Here is a 20,444-nt window from a genome sequence, read left to right as displayed (position 1 = left end):
ACCACTGCCTGGCTCTGTTTCTAATGTGGCCTAGAACTCACAGAAATCCAGACAGATCTCTGCCTCCGAGTGATAGGATTAAGGGTGTGACCTCTGTGTCTAATCTAGTGGCTGGCTCTGTCTGACCTCTATGTCTAATCTAGTGGCTGGCTCTGTCCTCCGATCCCCAGGCAAGTTTATTAGGGTACACAATATATCACTACATAAAACTATTTATTTTACAGTCATTTAGTATTAGTTTAATTAAAATATTTATACAAAAGCTTGTGTAGTGGTAATTGCTCTGTCATGGGCATTTGTTTATTGAGAACATAATAGTTAAACAAGTGAGCTGTGACTGGGGATCTGGAAAGGGCTGGGTAGTATGTGTTCTACACTAGCTTGTAGTTTTTTCAGGGTCTCTCTTTCCTGTTCTCCCAGTCTAAGGGTGTAAAACAAAATACTCCCTACCAAAAGCTGCAGAAGCCATTTTTTTAAGCTTTGCAAATGATTTGTCTTTGTGTTTTCTTGCACTGTTGAAAACAGACTCTAAGGGAAAAGCCATGATCTTATCTTAAATCTCCATCCTGACAACAAGTTATCCTTCTATATCCTTCTATATCCTTTAGGCTCTGTTCTTTGTAGGCACTCCTAACTTTCATCATTTATGTTCTCTTTATTCCAGCATCTTGTGCCCACCAGTGTTCTTCCCAGCACTGTGTGTGTGCTTGCTGTTCCTTGTGCTCTTCTTTCTTCATCCTATCAGTTTAAATGTTGATATCTGTTTGTGTCTCCTTGCCCAAATTATTCTTTTTCTCTTTGACTCTGGCTAGTTGAGCTGTAATTACTTACTTCTTAATTTACTTTTGTCTGTGCTACCTTTCATAGACATGAATTGCATGTGGTGAGGAGCTTAGGAATTTATGAGTAAGAATTGGCAGATTACATTTTAGAAACGTTAAGTGATAAATCTAGTAACCCCAAACTTTTTTCTTTTTCTTTTCTCTTTCTTTTTCCTCCCTCCCCTCCCCTTTCTCCTCTTTTCTCCTCTCCTCTCCCCTCCTCTTCCCCTCCTCCTTCCACGTTCCCCTCCCCCTTCTATTTCTCTCTTCCCTTTCCCCTCCCCCCTTCCCCTTCTCCATCCCCTTCTCCATCCCCCTTTCTCTTCCCCCTTCCATTTTCCCCTTCCCTTCTTCCTTTTTTTTGTTAGTTGATTGATTGTTTGGGTCTGTTGTTTTGTTTTTCTAGACAGGGTTTCTCTGTGTAGCCCTGGCTGTCTTGGAACTCGGTCTATAGATCAGACTGGCCTCAAACTTAGAGATCTACCTCCAGATTAAAGGCATGGGCCACCACTGCCTGGCAGAAGTTTCTTTAAACTAGGGAAAATCATGGTCAGGATTTTTAGAAAAGTTCTGTGTATCAAGAAATGGAGGCTAGGGTTGTAGGACAGTGCAGGTAGGAGGTACATGCCTACATGAGGTCCTGGTTTCAGTACCTGTCCCTACAAAAAGTAAGTCAGGAAATACTCTGACTGCTCTGCACGTCTCAGACCTTCATCCATGCTGGCCACTTCATTGTCCCTGGAGTACTTTGACGTGCTGTGCTGTTTTCACTTACTTTTTATTCAATTATGCTCTTCTCTTAGAGAGCACACCTCATTTCTCTTCTAGGTAATTCTGTTTTCTTGGAATCTGTTTGAATAGAGAGCTGCTCAAGTGTGTGCTCTAAATTTATCTGTCCATCTTAGTGCTTGTCTATGTAGCTATCTTAAAATATGGCTCCATAATCACTGTGTGTTGCTGCAACTATCTTTTTTTAAAAAGATTGGTTTATTATGTATATAGTGTTTTGCCTACAAGCCAGAAAAGAACACCAGATCTCATGATAGATGTTTGTGAGCCACCATGTGGTTCCTGGGAATTGAACTCAGGACCTCAGGAAGAGCAGCCAGCACTGCTCTTAACCTCTGAGCCATCTCTCCAGCCCATGCTGCAACTATCTTAAATGTTTCTGTAATCATTGCATTTATTGCAGCTATCTAAAATGTGGTTCTGTAATCACTGCATTTTTGGAGCTATCTTAAATGTGGTTCTGTAATCACTGCATTTATTGCAGCTATCTTAAATGTGGTTCTGTAATCACTGCATTTGTTGCAGCCATCTTAAATGTGGTTCTGTAATCATTGCATTTTTGGAGCTATCTTAAATGTGGTTCTGTAATTAGTTGCATTTGTTGCAGTTATATTAATGTGGCTCTGTAATCATTATGCATTTATTGCAGCTTTCTTAAATGTGACCCTGTAATCACTGTGCATATGTTGCAGCCATCATCTTAAAATGGTCTTTTTCCTCTCTAAATGCAGAAAGAAGGAAAGAAAGAGCGAGCTGTGGTGGACAAAGTGTTTTTATCAAGGCTCTCACAGATCCTGAAAATCATGGTCCCTAGAACATTTTGTAAAGAGGTAAGTCTTATGAGATTATAATACTGTATGTTCAACTTTCCATATTCACAAGTATTCAGAACAATAAGTCATAGCAATTCAGGTAAGATGTTTTCTGTGTACGTAAAGAAGACTATTAGTCTCTAAATTAGCGCCTGTGTTGCTGAAGTAACCATTGCCTGCTCGTCACTTTTTAACACCCGTTTTTATCTAGTAGAAGCTTATGATAATTTTGTATTATCCTGATCTGTCGTCAGATCAGCACCTTCATGCTCCATGTGGTTTTAGGCTTTTTCCCTGCCCTTAGTCTCCATCCTCTCCTGTTTCCCTTGGTCTGTTTAATGTAATTTTCCTGCCACAGCTACTTCTGCTGTTCTAGACTTTCCCATCTTCTCACTTCCATGAAGTTGTACAACTCTGACTAAGTTTGTTGCTTTTTATGTATAACTCTTGCCTTAAACACTCAAGTTGAAAGCCCTAAGAAACCCTGACGGTGTTAAGAGACTTTTTATTTAACAAGTTGAACCTCATTTGTTTAGCTTGTACAAATTTAAGCTTCAGTGCTTATTGTTTAGTTAACACAGTAACCATTACCAGTGTTCTTTATTAAAGTAGTATATTAAAAATAAATAAGAAAATCACAAATTACCAAGCCAGATAGTCTTAAGTTACATGTCTAGTTTCCACCATTGTCTTTTTGTATAGTATAATTTTAAGTTCCTTTTAAACTTTATTTAACATTTATTATAGATAAAATATACATATACATATAATGTAAATAAATATTGTAAGAGTAAAACTTGGAAATTTGAAACCAAAAACTTCACCAAGTTATTGTTTCTTTTAACATTCTGAAATGCATTTAGTTTACTCTACATGGTTTATTTTAGACAGGCTACTTGATACTTATTGCTGTTATGCTGGTATCTCGAACATACTGTGATGTTTGGATGATTCAAAATGGGACGCTCATTGAAAGGTACTTGTTCATTCATGTTTTTCTTGTGTGTGTGAAATAGTAGTTTGCCTTGTATTTAAGCATTGCCTTTATAAGCAAAAAAAAAAAAATAGGGTAAAATATACTGAAGTCTAGTTATGTGTTTGTTCAAATATACTGAAGTCTAGTTATGTGTCTGTTCATTTACATAAATAGTTTCTGGGGTATTTCCTGTGTATTTCCTGGTAGCACTGTGGTACATGATGGTAGGGATGTGTACCAGTGAACAGGAGAAATTCTGTATCCAGCCTTGCTGAACTGACAGTGTGTCAAGGAGAACAGACAAGGAAGCCCAGAATTGCAATGCAGTCTAACAGGTGCTATATTCAAGCTTAAAAGATCAGGCGAAGGGGTTGGGGATTTAGCTCAGTGATACAGCGCTTGCCTAGCAAGCACAAGGCCCTGGGTTCAGTCCTCAGCTCAAAAAAAAAAAAAAAAAAAAAAAGAGCAGCAGGCAAGTGTTGAGTGTCTAAATTAATAAGATAATTTAGAGGAAAGTGTCAAATTGGTGAATCATATGGAGTGTGCCTTTTTCCTTTTAATAGGAAGAAAATCTTAAGCTTTTCTGTTTTTAACTTAATTTTTCATGGTTTTTATTGTATTTCTGATATAACTTAATCACTGCAATTGAAAATTTTGGATTTAATACTGAAAAGGGCAGTTGGGATCTCAGGTTGTTGCAGCACTCGTTTGATTTACTAGTGTAACATGAATGACAAAGTGAAAATTTTTGTTGGAATTCTTTTTTGTAGTATGCAGTGTTTATCAGATATGTATTAAAATATATACCTAAGGTACCTTTTTGGATAATATACCCAAACTTTCGAAATCTTTTAAAATGATGTTTTTCATTTATATCCTTGATCTGTAGAAAGCATGCTCTATGCCCATGTTTTCTTACTCATTTATGAAGGAAAGTGAAGAATTGTGATTGCCTAGGATAAAAACCCTTTGTAAACATGTATAGGTAAATTATGTAGGTTTTCAAACACGACAGTGATCTCCCTGAATGTATGTGCATTTCTTTTTGTGGGCCGTGTAGATTTAGAGTTTTGTCTTTGGAAGGAGAGAAGTCTCTGGCTTGTCTCTGTGGTGTCATTCTCTGGTGTTTGGTTGTCAGGAATTATTGGTTACTGATACTGTGTATTGCTGGGAGCTAAGCTACAGGCTGTGCTTTGGTAGCTGCTCTTCTGAAAATACGCTGTTTGGCCTGCCATTTATTAATTACAGGTTTTTGTTTGCCCACTGTTTTGACTCAGCACAAGGTTTTTCACAGTACTGTAAAATCTTCACAGCATGTTTAATGTAATATTGCCCAGCACACCAGGCAATCTAATTTTACATCCCTGTTTTCACCCCCACCCCATGCCTTTGTAGTTTCGTGTGTGCCTAAATCTTTTATTGTTATTTTCCCTGTTAATTTCCTCATTTTGGTAAACACAGTCTTTTTCTGAGAAAGGGCCAAGGAGAGTAAAATTTTGAGACCTTGTGGTTCTGAAAATGTCTTCTATGCTCACACACTCAATTGATGATTGAGCTGTCATCAGATTTTGAAAGTGTCACTGTATGGCTTCTAATTCTCACCTTGGCTGCAGGATCTAGAATCTTCAGTACCATCTTAAGAATTGCTGATGCCTAGGTCTCACTCAGGAGTTCCAGTTTAATTAGCTGTTGCTGTTTGAGACATCCCAGGTGATTCTAATTTGCAGGAAGGATTGAAAACTACCTATCATGTCTTTAATTCTATTAGCTAGAAAGTTTCTCCACACTTAGAACTTTATTCCCAAGAACCATCTATTGTGGGGATCCTCATTTTTATAGTAGTCATACTTTCACTTAAGGAACTTTTTCATTTCTGAAGCTATTACCTTATTTTCTTCTTAGTTGTCTTGTCATTTAGTTGCCAGGATTTTTTCTGTGTCTTTAATGGTCTTTGCTTATGTTAGAGGATGTTCTCAAGCAGCTTTTGACTCTTGGCTGTGAGTTCACAATTAAGAGTGAAGGCCTTAAAAAACAGTTAAGGCTTGTTGATCATCTGATTTCCGTTGAAGGATGTCTGTAGGAGTCTTACGTGTGTGCATGTGTGTGCATGTGCAATAATATTTTTTGGTCATGCTTTATATTTATATAAACTGTAAGCCCAAGTAATTTGAGGCCTTCATATGATAAATACACAGAAGACATTTCGAAACTTCCATATTTTTCTCTAATAATTTTATCTATATTTTAAGAGTCTCTCTACTTATTACCATTTTCACAAATGATACTGTATTTGTGTGTGGTAAAAGTATACAATTTATGCCCACTACAAATATTATATTAAGTATCTGAATAGAATCACATAAAGAATGATACAGAATTGAATATTACTTTATCTCTTAAAGAATAAAATGGAAAATTATCTTTTAAAGTTTTTTTTCTTTTCAGATATTATAAATTCATGTTTCTGTAGTCCAAAACAGTAATTTTTATGTACTAGACATTTCTATTTTTTGTTGAATTGATTTTCTTACATACTTAGTAACATGGGAAATGCATTGCTGAGAGTAGGTAGTATGTAATTTAATGGATGATGATGGATATGAGCCAATTTATAATTCTATTAGTCAGCCTATTGGGTATCAAGTTTTACACTTTAATTGTGAAACTAAAAAATTCTTTTCTGCAAGTTTTCTTGAAGTTTTATTTAAAACAATTTTTTAGGAGTTGGGTGTTGGTAGCATATACCTGTGATCCCAGCTTTAAGGCAACAGAGGTAGGAGGACTGCAAATTTGGGGCCAGCCTGCAGTCTATTACAAGACCCTGTCTAAAAATACATTTTAATAATTTTCATTGAGAGTGGGCTTTGAGGTTTCAGGAGTGCCTACACTGTTCTAGTTAGTGCTGAGAGCATCCCTTCACAGGAGAGAGTAACCAAAACAGCTTTCTCTGCAGTATACTTCTCGAGCATCAGGAATGTATGGGACTTTGACACTTGGTAAATACAAATATTTATCAGTTGTGTAGTTTAAAGTAATTTTAATATTGCAGGACAATTTCATTTGAAAAATTAAGTTTTTTGTATCAATATTAAAGTTACATTGTGAATGAATTTATTTGTCTTTTTCTTTTTGGCTCTTCTAAGTAGGTTTAGAGTTCCAGGAGCTTTGTTAGTGTTATTAGTGTGCTACATTTTATTCTCTTTCATACTTAAGACTTATTTGTTAGTAATGGCCAAAAAGTGTGTAGAATGGGGAAATTGTAATAGGCCAGACATTAGTAAGGTAGAAACTAGTGATGCCACAGTGTGGAAGAGGATCCTTCTTAACTGTGGCTGCTTTATCCAACCATGAAGATGAATTTTATTTTCATCTATTTTGTTTTAAGCATTATTTTTAAAACACAAAACAATCTTTCATAAATATCTTTATGTCTTTGGGAGTAATAGTAACTAGGTTACTCATTGCTAATTATTTTTCTTTTGCAGTGGAATAATAAGCAGAAGTGTGGCTTTATTCAAGGAACCATTTTTTAAGTTTATAGCAGCTACTCCATTGGTAAACAGTGCACAATGGTGGATGGCATGTGCCAAAATGTTATAGATAGTTTCAAGTGCTTCACAGCTTGGGCAGCACTAAAACACTTCGGTTTTCTGCAGTTCGAGTCAATTTTAACTGAGACTTAGAAGCTTTTGTACTGTCCTAATTGCTTCATGTTTCAAGTAGAATCATTGCTGTGAACAGTATGTCGGTACTGTTCCATGTTTTCCTTCTAGTTCAGCTTTTAAAAAGACCAGTATTTTTTTCTCTTCAAGAATTATAGAAAAATTGCATATTTTATTTTCTCCATTAGTATAAGGTACCATTTCTTAAAAGTTTTGTCAAGAAATAGAGCATGCTGTAAAGCCCTTTTAGATTTTTATATATTAAAATCTTTGAGAAGATCTTTGTAAGGATGTTTGATAGCTTTGTTTAATCCAGATTTCCCCAAATTTATTTACCTACTCCTTCATAAAAAATAAATTATTTCCTTATCATATACTAGTCAGGTATTTGGGAGATCTAGGCAAATTGTTTGCTGCCATGTTTCTCAAAAAAAAAAAAAGAGAGAAAAAATTTATATAATCATATTAGGGAATATTAGTAAGAATTCTCTGAGAAGAAAATTCTGTGACCACATGTTTTATCTCTTTAATAAATCCATATGCATAGTATACTACTATCATAATGGCTTTCAAACTCTTATTAGGATTTATTTTTATTTTATGTATATGGGTTTTATCTGCATGAATGTGTGTGCACCATATGCATGGCTAGTGCCCCCAGAGGCTAGAAGAGAGTTCCAGACAGTTATGAGCTGCTGTGTGGGTGCTGGGAACCAAACCCACGTCCTCAAAAAGAAGAGCAGTGCTCTTTCCTGCTGAGGCATCTCTCCAGCCCTGGCTCTCAAACTCTTAAATAAAGTAGTAGAACCCTTATTTTAGATTCTTAATATGTGTTTTAAAAGCAGATAAATACATAAAACAGACGAAAAGCAGATAAAAGATAAGAAAAAAAAAAGATAAAAAGCTGCTTTTGTTGAATGTGTCAAGGGACCTGAAGCTTTTTATTTATTTATTTTTAAATGTTTATTTATTATGTATACAGTGTTCTGTCTGCAAGTATGCCTGCAAACCAGAAGGGGGTAATAGATCTCATTAAGGAAGGTTGTGAGCCACCATGTGGTTGCTGGGAATTGAACTCAGGACCTCAGGAAGAACAGCCAGTGCTTTTAACTGCTGAGCCATCTCTCCAGCCCGGACCTGAAGCTTTTACAGACTGATTCTGATGCTTCTCTCAAGTGTCAGCCAGTCCCAGGATTGGCCAGACAGAACCTGTAGGAGAAGATTCATTACTCACCTTAAAAAAAAAAAAAAGGGTCTCAGTATGTAGCCCTGACTGGCTTGAATCTCATTATGGAGACCAGGTTGTCCTTAGAGATCTATCTGAGTGTTGGGATTAAAGTGTGTACCACCACACTCAGTTTCATTTTTTCCTTTTCTTTTCTTTTCTTTTCTTTTTAATTTTTTGGCAAAACTCTATTTGAGTCTAGTCAGACTGTCTTAGGTTACTTATACTCCATTAGTGGAAGCAATGAGTAGTTGCAACAAGACCCACAAAGCCTACTTTTCTTACCTCTGCTCTTTCAAGCTGACTGAGATAGACCCTCTTAGTCTTTCTACTGTCATTAGTTCATTCCAGTGAGAATCAAGGATACCAAAATATTTAAAACAAGCAAATACTACTTTGGTTTATTTGTAATATCCCAAAATTCCGGCGTGCTGTAACCCAGAACCTTGCAGGTGCTAACTAAGCACAGGTTCTACAGGTCTTCCCTCGAATACACCTGTAGCCCTTGGTTACCATTTTTACTTCATTTTATCATCTGCAGAGTCAAGTTCAAGCAAGCTGTTAAAAGGTTGCAAAACTTGCAAACATATTTCCAGGATTTCTTTTCTTTTCTTATTACTTAATGACTCAGTAGAAATTCCCAAGAATGGTTTTAGAGCTCTAGGCTTTCTAGTGTTACATTGGGCTTCTTTTGCAACTAATGCATTGCATGTGGTGGTTTGCAGTGGCATCATTGGCCGTAGCAGTAAAGACTTCAAGAGATACTTGTTCAACTTCATCGCTGCCATGCCTCTTGTAAGTGCACTTCTTTTGAACTCTTATTTGGGAGAACTTTACACCTATTAAATCTTGAATTTGTACTTACTAACTTTAAAGATTTGTGGTATTAAATTCTAATTTTGTGTTAAAATTTGTAGTTTATAGATTAATATTTCAGTGTAAACCTACACTTAACTGAAAACTAAAAAATTTTGTTTGATTTGATCTTATTTATGTTAGTGTGTGTGTGATATAACACACACACACACACACACACACACACACACACACACACGTTTTTCTTTCTCTTGTTTTCTGGTTGTTGTTTCTCTCTCTCTCTCTCTCTCTCTCTCTCTCTCTCTCTCTCTCTGCTCTCCTCTCCTTTCTCTCCCTCCCTTCCTTTTTCTCTCTTTTCTTTTCTTTTCAACGCTCTCCTGACCAGATTTTCTCGTGTTTAGCCACATTCTCTTAAGTGGCAATCGCACCCCTCTCCCACTTGGGATAACTGAAAACATTTCCAGGTTGTGAAATTGGGAATAAGATGGGCAAACCACCCAGGAACTATTGATTAAAACATAAACAATTGCAACTTGAACCACTGTTAAATTGGAGTCTATTATCTGAATTTACTTAGCAATTAGTTTAGCCTAAAAACCAAATGATTTTCTTGCCTTGGTTTTTATTTTTAATTTCTTGGCCATATAAGACTTTTAATGTCCAGATTTAGGAGGAGAACTTTGCTTGTGAAATCTAATTAATTTCTAGTTTAATACTTGAGGATGGACATACATAATTTTTAGATTTTTTTTAATTAAAAAATTAAGATAGCTAACAGGTATCAAAGGTTGGAAGCACTATGGGAGCATTTTTAATAAAATGTGTTTAAGCAGAACTGGAAGGATTGATTTAATGGTGGGATAGATTAGCAAAGTGGCTCTAGAATAATCTGGAAAGTAGCATATAAAACTCACACTTTGAAAACAAAAACCTGCTGTCCAGGTTATAGTATTGGTAGTGGAGCAGAGTGTAGAAATACAAGTTTCTGAACTTGTAAAGTCTCTATCAGGTAGAAATTGGAAAGGTTTGCATTTTTGATTACTCAGAATGGATCTCATAATAATATATTAGAATTAAGCTCCAACTAAGAATCCAGATAGGGTAATTAAGTGCATGTGGCTTAGCTTATTATTTTTGCATTTTATAAAAACCTGAACAAAACAGAACTGAAGTACAGTATGGCCTGTGAGTTATGAAAATCAGAACTTGTAGATACAGAAAATTGCAATTTAGTAAGTAGAAGTTGAAGCAAAACCAGTAACGCTTGCTTGTTTGTTTTAGATCTCTCTGGTTAATAACTTCTTGAAGTACGGTTTAAACGAACTCAAACTGTGCTTCCGAGTGAGGCTCACTAGGTACCTCTATGAGGAGTATCTCCAGTAAGTGAAGCCCTATTTTCAAATATTTAAGTTGGACAGTAATGTTTATGATATCAGATGTTTTTCTTGTTTACTGAATTGTTTTTCAAGAAAATGTCTCTTAGACTAGGGGCACATGGGGAGGAGTGACCTGTCAGTGACTGGGCTCTAGTCCTAGCTCTCCTAATAGCCATCAAATCACCCTTCTCTGGGCTTGCTTCCCCATGGCTGACTAAGTTAGGACAATTCTTAGGGTGTCTAGACTGGTCTGTTTGTGTTTATGCAATGGGTGATATATGAATGCATGGTTTCTGTAATTGCTTGTTTTGAAATCACTTTTTAATTGCTGTTTCAGAGCTTTCACCTATTATAAAATGGGCAACCTGGATAACAGAATAGCAAATCCAGACCAGCTGCTCACACAAGATGTAGAAAAATTTTGTAACAGTGTAGTTGACCTGTATTCAAATCTTAGTAAGGTAAGTTTACCTACTTAAAAAATTTTGTTAAATTTATTGAATTTAGAATCTGAGCAAATTCATATAGAATTGATTGGGTGGAAGGGAATAGTGTATAAATAATTCTTTTAAAAGAAAATTAGGATAATTATAATTGTTTTAATTGTATAATTTAAAAATCTTATTTCTGTGAAGTAGTTGACTTAGAATTGAAAGTAGTGTCTTACAAAAGTTTTATAAGAATTTTGTGGACTGATTTCAGCCATCGGGTCTCTTGCCTGTTTACCTCTAGCACTTGATACAGGTTGACTTTTCAGTTTATATTTCAAAGTACACATCCATAAAATAAGACAAGACTTCCTGTTTTCAGTATCGTCCTATGTGAAGAAAGTAATTGTGTGTGTGTGTGTGTGTGTGTGTGTGTTGAATGTGTTCACATGTCAGGTGCCATGCCATGCATGTGGAGGGTCAGGACAACTTTGGGTGTCAGTTCTTACCTTCCACATGTATTGGAGATAGCATCTCTCTTGTGTTCACTGTTGAGTTTAAGCTGGCTAGCCCACAGGCTTCTGGTGATTCTCCCATCTCAATTTCTCATCTCCAGAGGGGACATGCTGGGATTACAGATGCTTGTGCTGCAGTGTTGTGGAGATCAGAACTTAGATGGTCAGGTTTTCATGGCAAACAGTTTGTCCACTGACTCATTTTCCTAGCACCTCTCTCTTCAGTATATAACTAGATCTGTGGAGCTAATTTTGTAGAGAAACTGTTACATATTCTTTCCTCTTGGCACTTGAGCAAATCTGTAGCTCATGAAGTGTCATACCCGCAATAGAGAAGTGTTCTGAAATTAATTATAGTGTTTCTATGCACTATAGTGCATTCTCTGTTTTAAACATGATTTAATTCCTGACTTAAATTATGAATATTATTTTTGGACAGTAACCTTTACATATATTTGAATTGAATTTTTAAAATATTTTAAGCTCTTTATAATGGGCAAGACAGAAAGTGAAAGGTATATTTTTTGTATGAGCCAATTAATAAAGCAAGCCATTTGTATTAGTACTCAAGTATTAGACTTCAAATAAATGAATACAATTTGAGTTTCTTGAAAAGAGTTAAAATACATGCTACTGTCAGAACCCTGGTTGAATTTGTTCTCAGTGAGTGTAGCAGTACTTTAATATGTAGAAACTTGAGTATTGGATCATCAGATAAGCTCCAGAGACTCACTTGATTATTTCATTTATGTAATTGTTATAATAAAGTAATAGACTCAAACAGTATTACAGAAGAAAGACCCTCTCATTTTACAGATGAAGTTGTATCAAAACCAGAAAAATGCGTAGCAGATTTGGAATTATAACTCAAGTAATTTTTTTTAATGTTACTGTGTTACTAATGGGTAATTATCCTAGTAGAGCTATCTTAATGATGAAGAGAAGTATTTTTCCCACTTGATAGTCAGTCGTCATTGTTTGAGATACCTCCATTTCAAGAGCTCTAATTCCACTCAGGAGGCAGAGGCAGGCGGATCTTTGTGAGTTCAAGGCCAGCCTGGTCTACAGAGCGAGATCCAAGAAAGGCGCAAAGCTACACAGAGAAACCCTGTCTCAAAAAACAAAAGCAAACAAACAAACAAAAAAAAAACCAAAACTCAAGAGCTCTAATTCTGTATATTCTAATGTTTATTTTACAGCCATTTTTAGACATAGTTTTGTATATTTTCAAGTTAACAAGTGCAATTGGAGCTCAGGTGAGTCCACTTTTATTCTTCTTTCATTTGTATTTGTATAGATGCATTTGTGCGTACACACACACACACACACACACACACACACACAGAGATCACAGGAGAACTTATAGGAGTTTTATAGTCTCTTTCCACCATGTAGGATCCCAGGGATTGAGCTTAGCCTTGACAAAAAGTATCTTTACCCACTGAGCCATCTTGCTACCTGTGGCAAGGTCCTGTGCTGTTGTTCCCTTTGGGGGAGGGAGCCAAGTAGGTGCAGAATCAATGACACAGACTCTGGGAGAATGTCAAAACAACAAGCTCAGTTTATTCAGAAAGAGGCAAGCCTTATATACCCTCCACCCGACCCAGGGGGAAGGTCTGGTGAATATGCATCTGCTGGTGTGACATGGCTGCCTCTCATTGGTCCAGGTCATCTCCAGATCATGTCTCAGCTGCTGTTGCTAAGCCCTTAGGCAGACCCAGGTTGGCTCTCAAGTATCTTTTTTACTGGTTTGGGCTGGCTGGCCCTCAAGCCTGTTAGTGATGAGTCATCCTACAGCTACCCCTGTTCTACATTTTAAAATCTACAATACTATATTGTGATCATCATGAAGGTCTAAGAAAAAAAAATTTTTAAGCTTGGGAACATCTTTACATTATACCTAATATGACCTGGTTGTAAAGTAATACTATACTGGAGGCTTTAAAAGTATTGTGATTTGGCTTTTTAATGCTTATTAAATTAGTTACTTAAATTTTTTTCTCACAATAATAGCTAGAAATATTTAAGTACATATTACGTACATTGAACACACATGTACTTATTGTTCCAAAGTAACATCTAAAGAGAGACTTGGCAGGAAATAATTTTAATAAAAAGTTAGAATAAAATCATCAATATACTCAGAATGAAATACTCATTTCAGAAGTGTTTTATTATATAAATATTGACTAACTAGTCCATGAGCCTTATCCTCTTGTCTCTGATATTTGTGGTGACAAGAATCTTTCTTTCTGAGTCTTACTGATGTCTAACTTGAATAATTATTATATAGTTATTACATATTTATAGCAAATCATATAACAGTGTGTTGATTTTATGTAACTATGTATATGTATCTTTATATCCATTTTGTGGTTGATTAATAATTTGCCTGGTTATTTTTATTGCTTCCCTGTTTGAATTTCCTGTTTTTCTCTTCACTACCCTGTGATTCAGGTTTAATCATTCTCTAGCTGACTGCACTGTAAGAGTGAATAGACCTAATTTTTCTAGTTTCTATACTGTAATTTATATTTCTTGTACATATTGATATGTACAATTCTGCATCAGCATTTTAAAAATACAGTTAGCACCTCTGTTCATGTGCTGTTTTTATTGAAGTGTTTTGAATCATTCAGGTACAATTTTGAAAAATCTTGGTACATATGTTCATATACATTGTACTAGTCATGAAAGTTGAGTCAGTTCCTGCCAAAGTTTAAACATTACAGTGTTTTCAAAAAGCATATTCAGGCAATTATAATGAAGTGAGAATGTCCACTAATGGAAGTTTCAGGGAAGTATTTAGTGCCTGGAACAATTGGAGCTGACTTTTGACTGTTTTGAAGAGATACTTAGATATCCATTGGTTATGTTAAACTTATGTAAAAACAGCCCCTCTGAATGGCATGTTCAGGAAAACAGTTTTGTTTGGGATAAATTTGATTTGAATATGAGAGATGTGTAGAAATTAAGGGTGGTTTGGGAACTGGTTGCATCTTCTAAGATTGTCAGTGTACAGTGAGGTCATTTACAGAGTTGTAAAGTATAGAAGACGAAAGCTTAGTGTACAAGCAGGGAAAGGCTGATAGCTTGTTTAACAAAGTGTCCTCGAGGCACCTATACACTGTTCAGGTAAGGGTGTATGGCACATACTTGGCAATAATATCTTGTACTCTAAAAATGATAGGCCTAGAAGTATAAATTTAGGATGAGACAAGAGTTAGGAAGGAACCTAGGGGAATATTAACATTCAAATAGAATGTAAAACAGAGCTCTGAGAATGCTTGTGGACTCGAGAGGACATTAAGATGGCTCCAGTGGAAGAGTGTTAGATGACTGAGAAGGTAAGTTCCGGGAGAGGTTTTAGGTGAACAGTTGTTGGGGAGGGGAGCTACAGGAGTTGTGGTGGATGATAGTAACAGAAAGGTAGAGACTAATGTTCTGTTTCCCAGAAAGAAAGGAAAATAAGCCAAGGCTCAGCTTCTGTCAGTCTGTTACTTACAGACCATCTACGCGTGCTTTTATTACCGTGACCTTGAGCTCCGTGTGTCATTCTCTCTCGTTAACCATAGGGCCCAGCAAGCATGATGGCCTACTTGCTTGTTTCTGGGCTATTCCTAACTCGACTTAGAAGACCCATTGGCAAGATGACAATAACAGAGCAGAAGTATGAAGGAGAATATAGATATGTTAATTCTCGACTTATCACAAATAGGTAAGGAGAAACATTCCAGAACTATAAAGAAAATTTCTTTTTGTGGATATTGATGTTATTTATATTGAAAGTCTAGCAATATAGTTACTGAAATAGTGTGGTGTTTACTTGTTTTGAAAATAAGCTTTATGGAGAATATTAGTTTTATAAAGTAGAAATCCTGCATGTTTCAAGCCCTCTTTCTGTTAGCCATGTAGTTTCCTTGATTTACCTCTTCATATCTTCTGTTGACTGATTTTCTGTGAATTTCGTCTTAAAGTTTAGTCCTGATATAATTCAAATTTGTTTGTATTTATTCAAAGAAACTTTTGCCTTAACTTATCCATAGACATTTTAAAGTTGCGACTGTTTTGCAGTGCTCAGTGATTCTGTTTTCCAGACAGTTTTTTTGTGGGGAGAAGGGGAGCCTCAGGGTCTCTTGAATTCATGCAGGTACTCTTCCATTGAAGTGATGCCCTTAGACCTCTGGACAGTTTTGAGATCTAAAATATGAAGAAAAAAATGTAGGTATTGAAACCATCCATAATAGTTTCAAATTCTTTCTATATTATGTGATTTTAGCAAGTTATTCATAGCTTCACTTTCTCGTAGATAGATAATGGAGTTGTTATGAGGATTAACTCTACATATGCTTTTGGCTCAGGTTTTGATCAGGAGCTAGGATGCTCTGTAAATTTTCTTGTGTCCATCTGCCAACTTTAAGTCAATTTTGAGGGTCCTAGTATCTATGTAATACTATGTAGGCTACTCTATAGGAAGTTACAGAATTACTTAGGAGATCTCTCTCTTAATAGTTTCCTCTTCCAGCTAGGTGGTGGTGGCATATGCCTTTAATTCCAGCACTCAGGAGGCAGAGGCAGGTGGATCTCTATGAGTTCGAGACCAGCCTAGTCTAGAGAGCAAGTTCCAGGACAGCCAGAGCTGGTACACAAAGAAGTCCTGTCTTGAAAAAAAAACCAAACAAACAAACAATCAAAAAAAATACTGTCCTCTTCTCTTGCTTCCTTGTTAAAATCCTATTAATTTTATATGTGGAGTTGCTCTAGGGGGGGCGGGGGAATAATAGGTACAGTTAGTGAAAAGCTGCTTATGGGAAGCTTTTACTAGAAAACAAACATGCTCCCATAGTGGAGACATTGCTTGTGTCACACAAGAATCCTTAGGACAGAGCAGTCAAGGGCACAGTGGGATTGGAGTGGTGGCTCTTGCTGGCTATCCTCTTGGCTCTGTCCTGCCTTACATACCACCCTGTCTTAGTTAGGGATTCTATTGCTGTGAAGAGACACCATGACCATGGCAGCTCTTATAAAGAAAACATTTAATTGGGGCGGCTTACAGTTTATTATCATCATGGCAGAAAGCTTGGTGGCATGCAGACAGACATGGTGCTGGAGAAGTAGCTGAGAATTCTCCATTTGGATCCGTGGGCAGCAGGAATTAACTGATTGAGTCAGTAGGCCTAGTTTGAGCTTCTGAGACCTCAAAGCCCACCCCCTAGTGATGCACTTTCTCTGACAAAGCCATGTCTACTCCAATAAGGCCAAATCTCGTAATTGTGCTATTCCCTACGGACTTATAGGGGCCGTTTTCATTCAGACCACCACATATCCCTTTCCAATGGTTAACTCTTGTGTGCACTTTGATTATAGATTGTGTGCATAGGTGCGTAATAGTACCCATGTGGAGGTCTCAGTTCTTTCCTGCCACCTTGAGTTCAGAGATGGCATTCCAATTGTCAACCTGCATACAAGTGCTGCCTAGCCATCTCACCAGCCCCCACACATATTCTCAATGTGTCTAAGCTATGGTATTTGGGCTTCCATGTAGATATTTACTTTCTGGTGCTGTAAGAAGTCCTTTGTGGGGGCTGGAGAGATGGCTCTGCGGTTAAGAGCACTTGTTACTTTTGCAGAGAACCTGGCTTTGATTCCCAGCACCCACATGGTGGCTCAACCATCTGTAACTCCAGAAGTCCTTTACTTGGGCAGTTTATATCATATTTACAGGGTAGAAAGACTATAAGCTTTAGTTTAGACAAGAGTGATAATTTTAGCTGTTGAACTCTGCTGGTTATGTGACTTTAAAGAATGTATGACTACATTGAGCCTTTTTTCACCTGTAAGGTACTGGCTTCTAAAGAATTTATCTAATTATACTGAGCCTTTCTTCATCTGTATGGAACTGGTTTTTCCCTGCTGAAGATCTTTTGGCCCTTGTGGACCCATTCACACTCTCAGGAAGTTGTTGAGGAATGGTGTTGGTGCAAGAATAAGAAGAGCTTTGGTGCATCTAGCCCTGAGGGCACTGCAGCACTGTCAGGACTTTAGGCTTTTCAGTTTTTCAAAGGCTGTATATCAAAATAGCACTACTTGTATTTTTTTGTTATTTTTATCCCCTCTCTCTGGTTTAGGTCTGCAGTTTAACATGTGGTCTATAATGTCCATCCCAGCCTAATCTTCCTTTATATCAAAGTGTCTTCCTCTTCTGCCTCAGTTACAGTTTGTGAGCATTTGCTCACTTCGTCTTTAACACCAGGTTACATACAGGTAGCTTATAGTCCAGTCTGTGATCCAGTCAGGTGTGTGCCCATATACTCCTAAAGTTTTGCTAGAAACTGGATCTCAGGTACAGTCCCTGGCTTGGCTTATGCCAAACATTCTCTTAGTGACAGCTATTTCTCTTTATTATTATTATTATTTGTTTTATTATTATTGAGGAGACGGCTTGCTACTGAGTGCTCTTGGAAGTCAGAGGATAGCTTTGTGGAGCTTGTTCTCTCCTTCTACCTTTCTGTAGGTTTCGGGGATTGAACTCAGGTTGGCCGGCTTGCACAGCACGCATTTTACCCCCTGAGCCATCGCACTGGACCAAGATGTCCATACAAATATAAATGTTCACTCATTGAACACCGCATTTCAGTTACATTTCAGGGTGAGATAACATTGACATTAATTGCTGAATTATTTTCTTTAATAGTGAAGAAATTGCCTTTTACAATGGGAATAAACGAGAAAAGCAGACAATCCACTCAGTCTTCCGAAAACTGGTAAGATAAAGACTTGAGGGTAACCAGGTGGTGGTGGCTCACACCTTTAATCCAGCACTCGGGAGGCAGAGGCAGGCAAATCTCTGAGTTTGAGGCCAGCCTAGTCTACAGAGCAAGTTCTAGGACAGCCAGGGCTATACAGAGAAACTATCTTTAAAAAAAAAAAAAGCAAAACAAAACACTTGAGGATCACATGGGTTTTTTTGTGTGTGCACTTATATAGGTATGAATACATAGTTAAAGATGTATTTTAAATAGCAAGTCTTTATACTGTGTTTTAAACTATAAATGAGTTTAAAACTATTGCATTAACATTAAATTCTCCATTTATTAAATGGGATGATTTACTAAAATAGTCTTGTGCATTTTTGTAGTAGTTGCTAAAGAAGTCTCATTGGGTGTTTAAGTTAATAGCTCCCACAGATTAGTGGAGAGTATTTTATAGAACAGGAATCAGCAAGCTAAAAAGGACAAGATAGTTATGTATATATTTTACATTTCCTGCTCACATAGTCTCTTTTGGAACTATAATATATGTGTGAGTGGGTGTGGCTATGCTAATAAAACTTGATTGATAATGCAAGTGACCTTTGATTTGGCATATAGAGATTTTTTTTAAAAACAGTTTTTCTTTATTTGATACTTGGAAATTTTGAATTCAAATAGTTTTACTCATTCAGCAGATACTGAGTGCCAGCTAGGGTGCTTGGTAGGTGCCATCATTAGGTGCTAATGATAATTAGGGGGCGAGCATGATAGATGAAATCCTGTCTCTAGAGAGCTAATATTTTAGTGGAAATTGTGATATTAAGTACATATTTTACAAATACTAAAATGTTGTCTTGGGCTATTTCAAAAATTATATTTTTGCCATTTAATGTAACTTGAGATTTTAGAGTGCTCACTGATTAGAGCATCCAAAGCTCCTTTCCTTAAGACTGCTGTCCACTGACCAGCTTTTCACATGGCTTTTCTCAGCCCAGGGGTTTTCAGCCCAAATACTAACAGCTTATTACAGCTTTACCTTCTCGGACAAGCCTATTTGAAATGGGTTCTCCTCCTTCTTCTTTGCTTTAGTGACTGATGAGTTTGTATGTCTCTAGCATTATACTGTTATGTGTAATATGTTGTTAAGTAATGGTTTGATGGGGTGTGTGTTTGGAACCTGCTTTTTTCTCAGTGTTGTGCTCATTGTTTGGTGTCTGATAGAGTGATGAATCATAGCTACTCAGTACCTGTTTGTAAATTAACTGTGCTTTATCCTTAGGGAAAATTAGTTCTTTTATTTGTAAAGAAAAACATACATTTTTCTTTTGTTTTCTTTTAGGTGGAACACCTACATAATTTCATTTTCTTTCGGTTTTCTATGGGTTTCATTGATAGCATCATTGCCAAATGTAAGTATGTTTTAAAAGAGATGGTGCGACATGATTTGTGGGGCAAGTGAAGTAATGATGCTTAATTTAACTGTTTTGTTCCAGATATTGCCACTGTAGTCGGGTACCTGGTTGTCAGTCGCCCTTTCCTAGATCTGTCGCATCCTCGGCATCTTCATAGCACACATTCAGAGCTCCTAGAGGTGAAGAATAATATTGATGAGGGCAAAATTCACATTAAGGCTTTGCTTTTATTTTAGAAATGTGAGCAAAATCTAATGCTCGTCTCTCTTTAAGGATTACTACCAAAGTGGAAGAATGCTTTTGAGAATGTCTCAAGCTCTGGGCCGTATAGTTTTGGCTGGGCGTGAAATGACTAGACTGGCTGGGTAAGATTTGTAATAATAAGCAATGCATTGAGTCAGTTGTAAATATATATTGTTCTTATAATGTGGTACCCAGTTGAGATTAAGATGAGGGAGCGGCTGACCCTTCCTACTCTAGGAAGCTGGTTTGGGTAGAAAATTAAGGAAGACCTCTCCAGTGAACTTTTTGTGCTTCCTGAGGACAGCTGTGTTGAATCTTATCCAGAATAGTGTTATGTTTGCTGTGTTTCACAGACTCTGGCCTCGAATAAGTTGGAAAATGATAATTCTTGGCAGCCCTTTCTTACAGAAATTTAAGTTAGTGAGTAGAAGTTTCACATTTGAACATTTTTGTTCTCAACTATAGATTTTTAACCCTAAGGGTTTATACCTAAATAAATGAGTAGAGGTTGATTTTAATGTAATAAACCAATTACCTTGTGGCATCTGTGGATAGTTGTAGATACGTTACCCGGTAGCAAAGCTGTTGTAGATCACAGGATGGGGTTGAACAGCTCA

The 20,444-nt window shown here is 36.8% G+C and overlaps 1 protein-coding gene across 2 annotated transcripts in view; it reads left to right on the top strand.

The window, feature by feature from the left end:
- Abcd3 (ATP binding cassette subfamily D member 3) overlaps positions 1–20,444 on the top strand; it is a 64,650-nt gene that overhangs the window by 26,200 nt on the left and 18,006 nt on the right. For both annotated transcript variants that reach the window (XM_059266175.1, XM_059266176.1), the window contains exons 3-13: positions 2,342–2,440; positions 3,310–3,398; positions 9,011–9,080; positions 10,383–10,480; positions 10,815–10,938; positions 12,620–12,676; positions 14,996–15,138; positions 18,115–18,184; positions 19,512–19,581; positions 19,666–19,763; positions 19,858–19,949. In XM_059266175.1, the coding sequence (XP_059122158.1) occupies positions 2,342–2,440; positions 3,310–3,398; positions 9,011–9,080; positions 10,383–10,480; positions 10,815–10,938; positions 12,620–12,676; positions 14,996–15,138; positions 18,115–18,184; positions 19,512–19,581; positions 19,666–19,763; positions 19,858–19,949 (1,010 nt within the window). The remainder of the gene's footprint in view (positions 1–2,341; positions 2,441–3,309; positions 3,399–9,010; positions 9,081–10,382; positions 10,481–10,814; positions 10,939–12,619; positions 12,677–14,995; positions 15,139–18,114; positions 18,185–19,511; positions 19,582–19,665; positions 19,764–19,857; positions 19,950–20,444) is intronic.

This window comes from Peromyscus eremicus, chromosome 6, assembly GCF_949786415.1.
Source record: "Peromyscus eremicus chromosome 6, PerEre_H2_v1, whole genome shotgun sequence".
Taxonomy (NCBI): domain Eukaryota; kingdom Metazoa; phylum Chordata; class Mammalia; order Rodentia; family Cricetidae; genus Peromyscus; species Peromyscus eremicus.
This window is presented reverse-complemented; position numbering and strand designations above follow the sequence as displayed.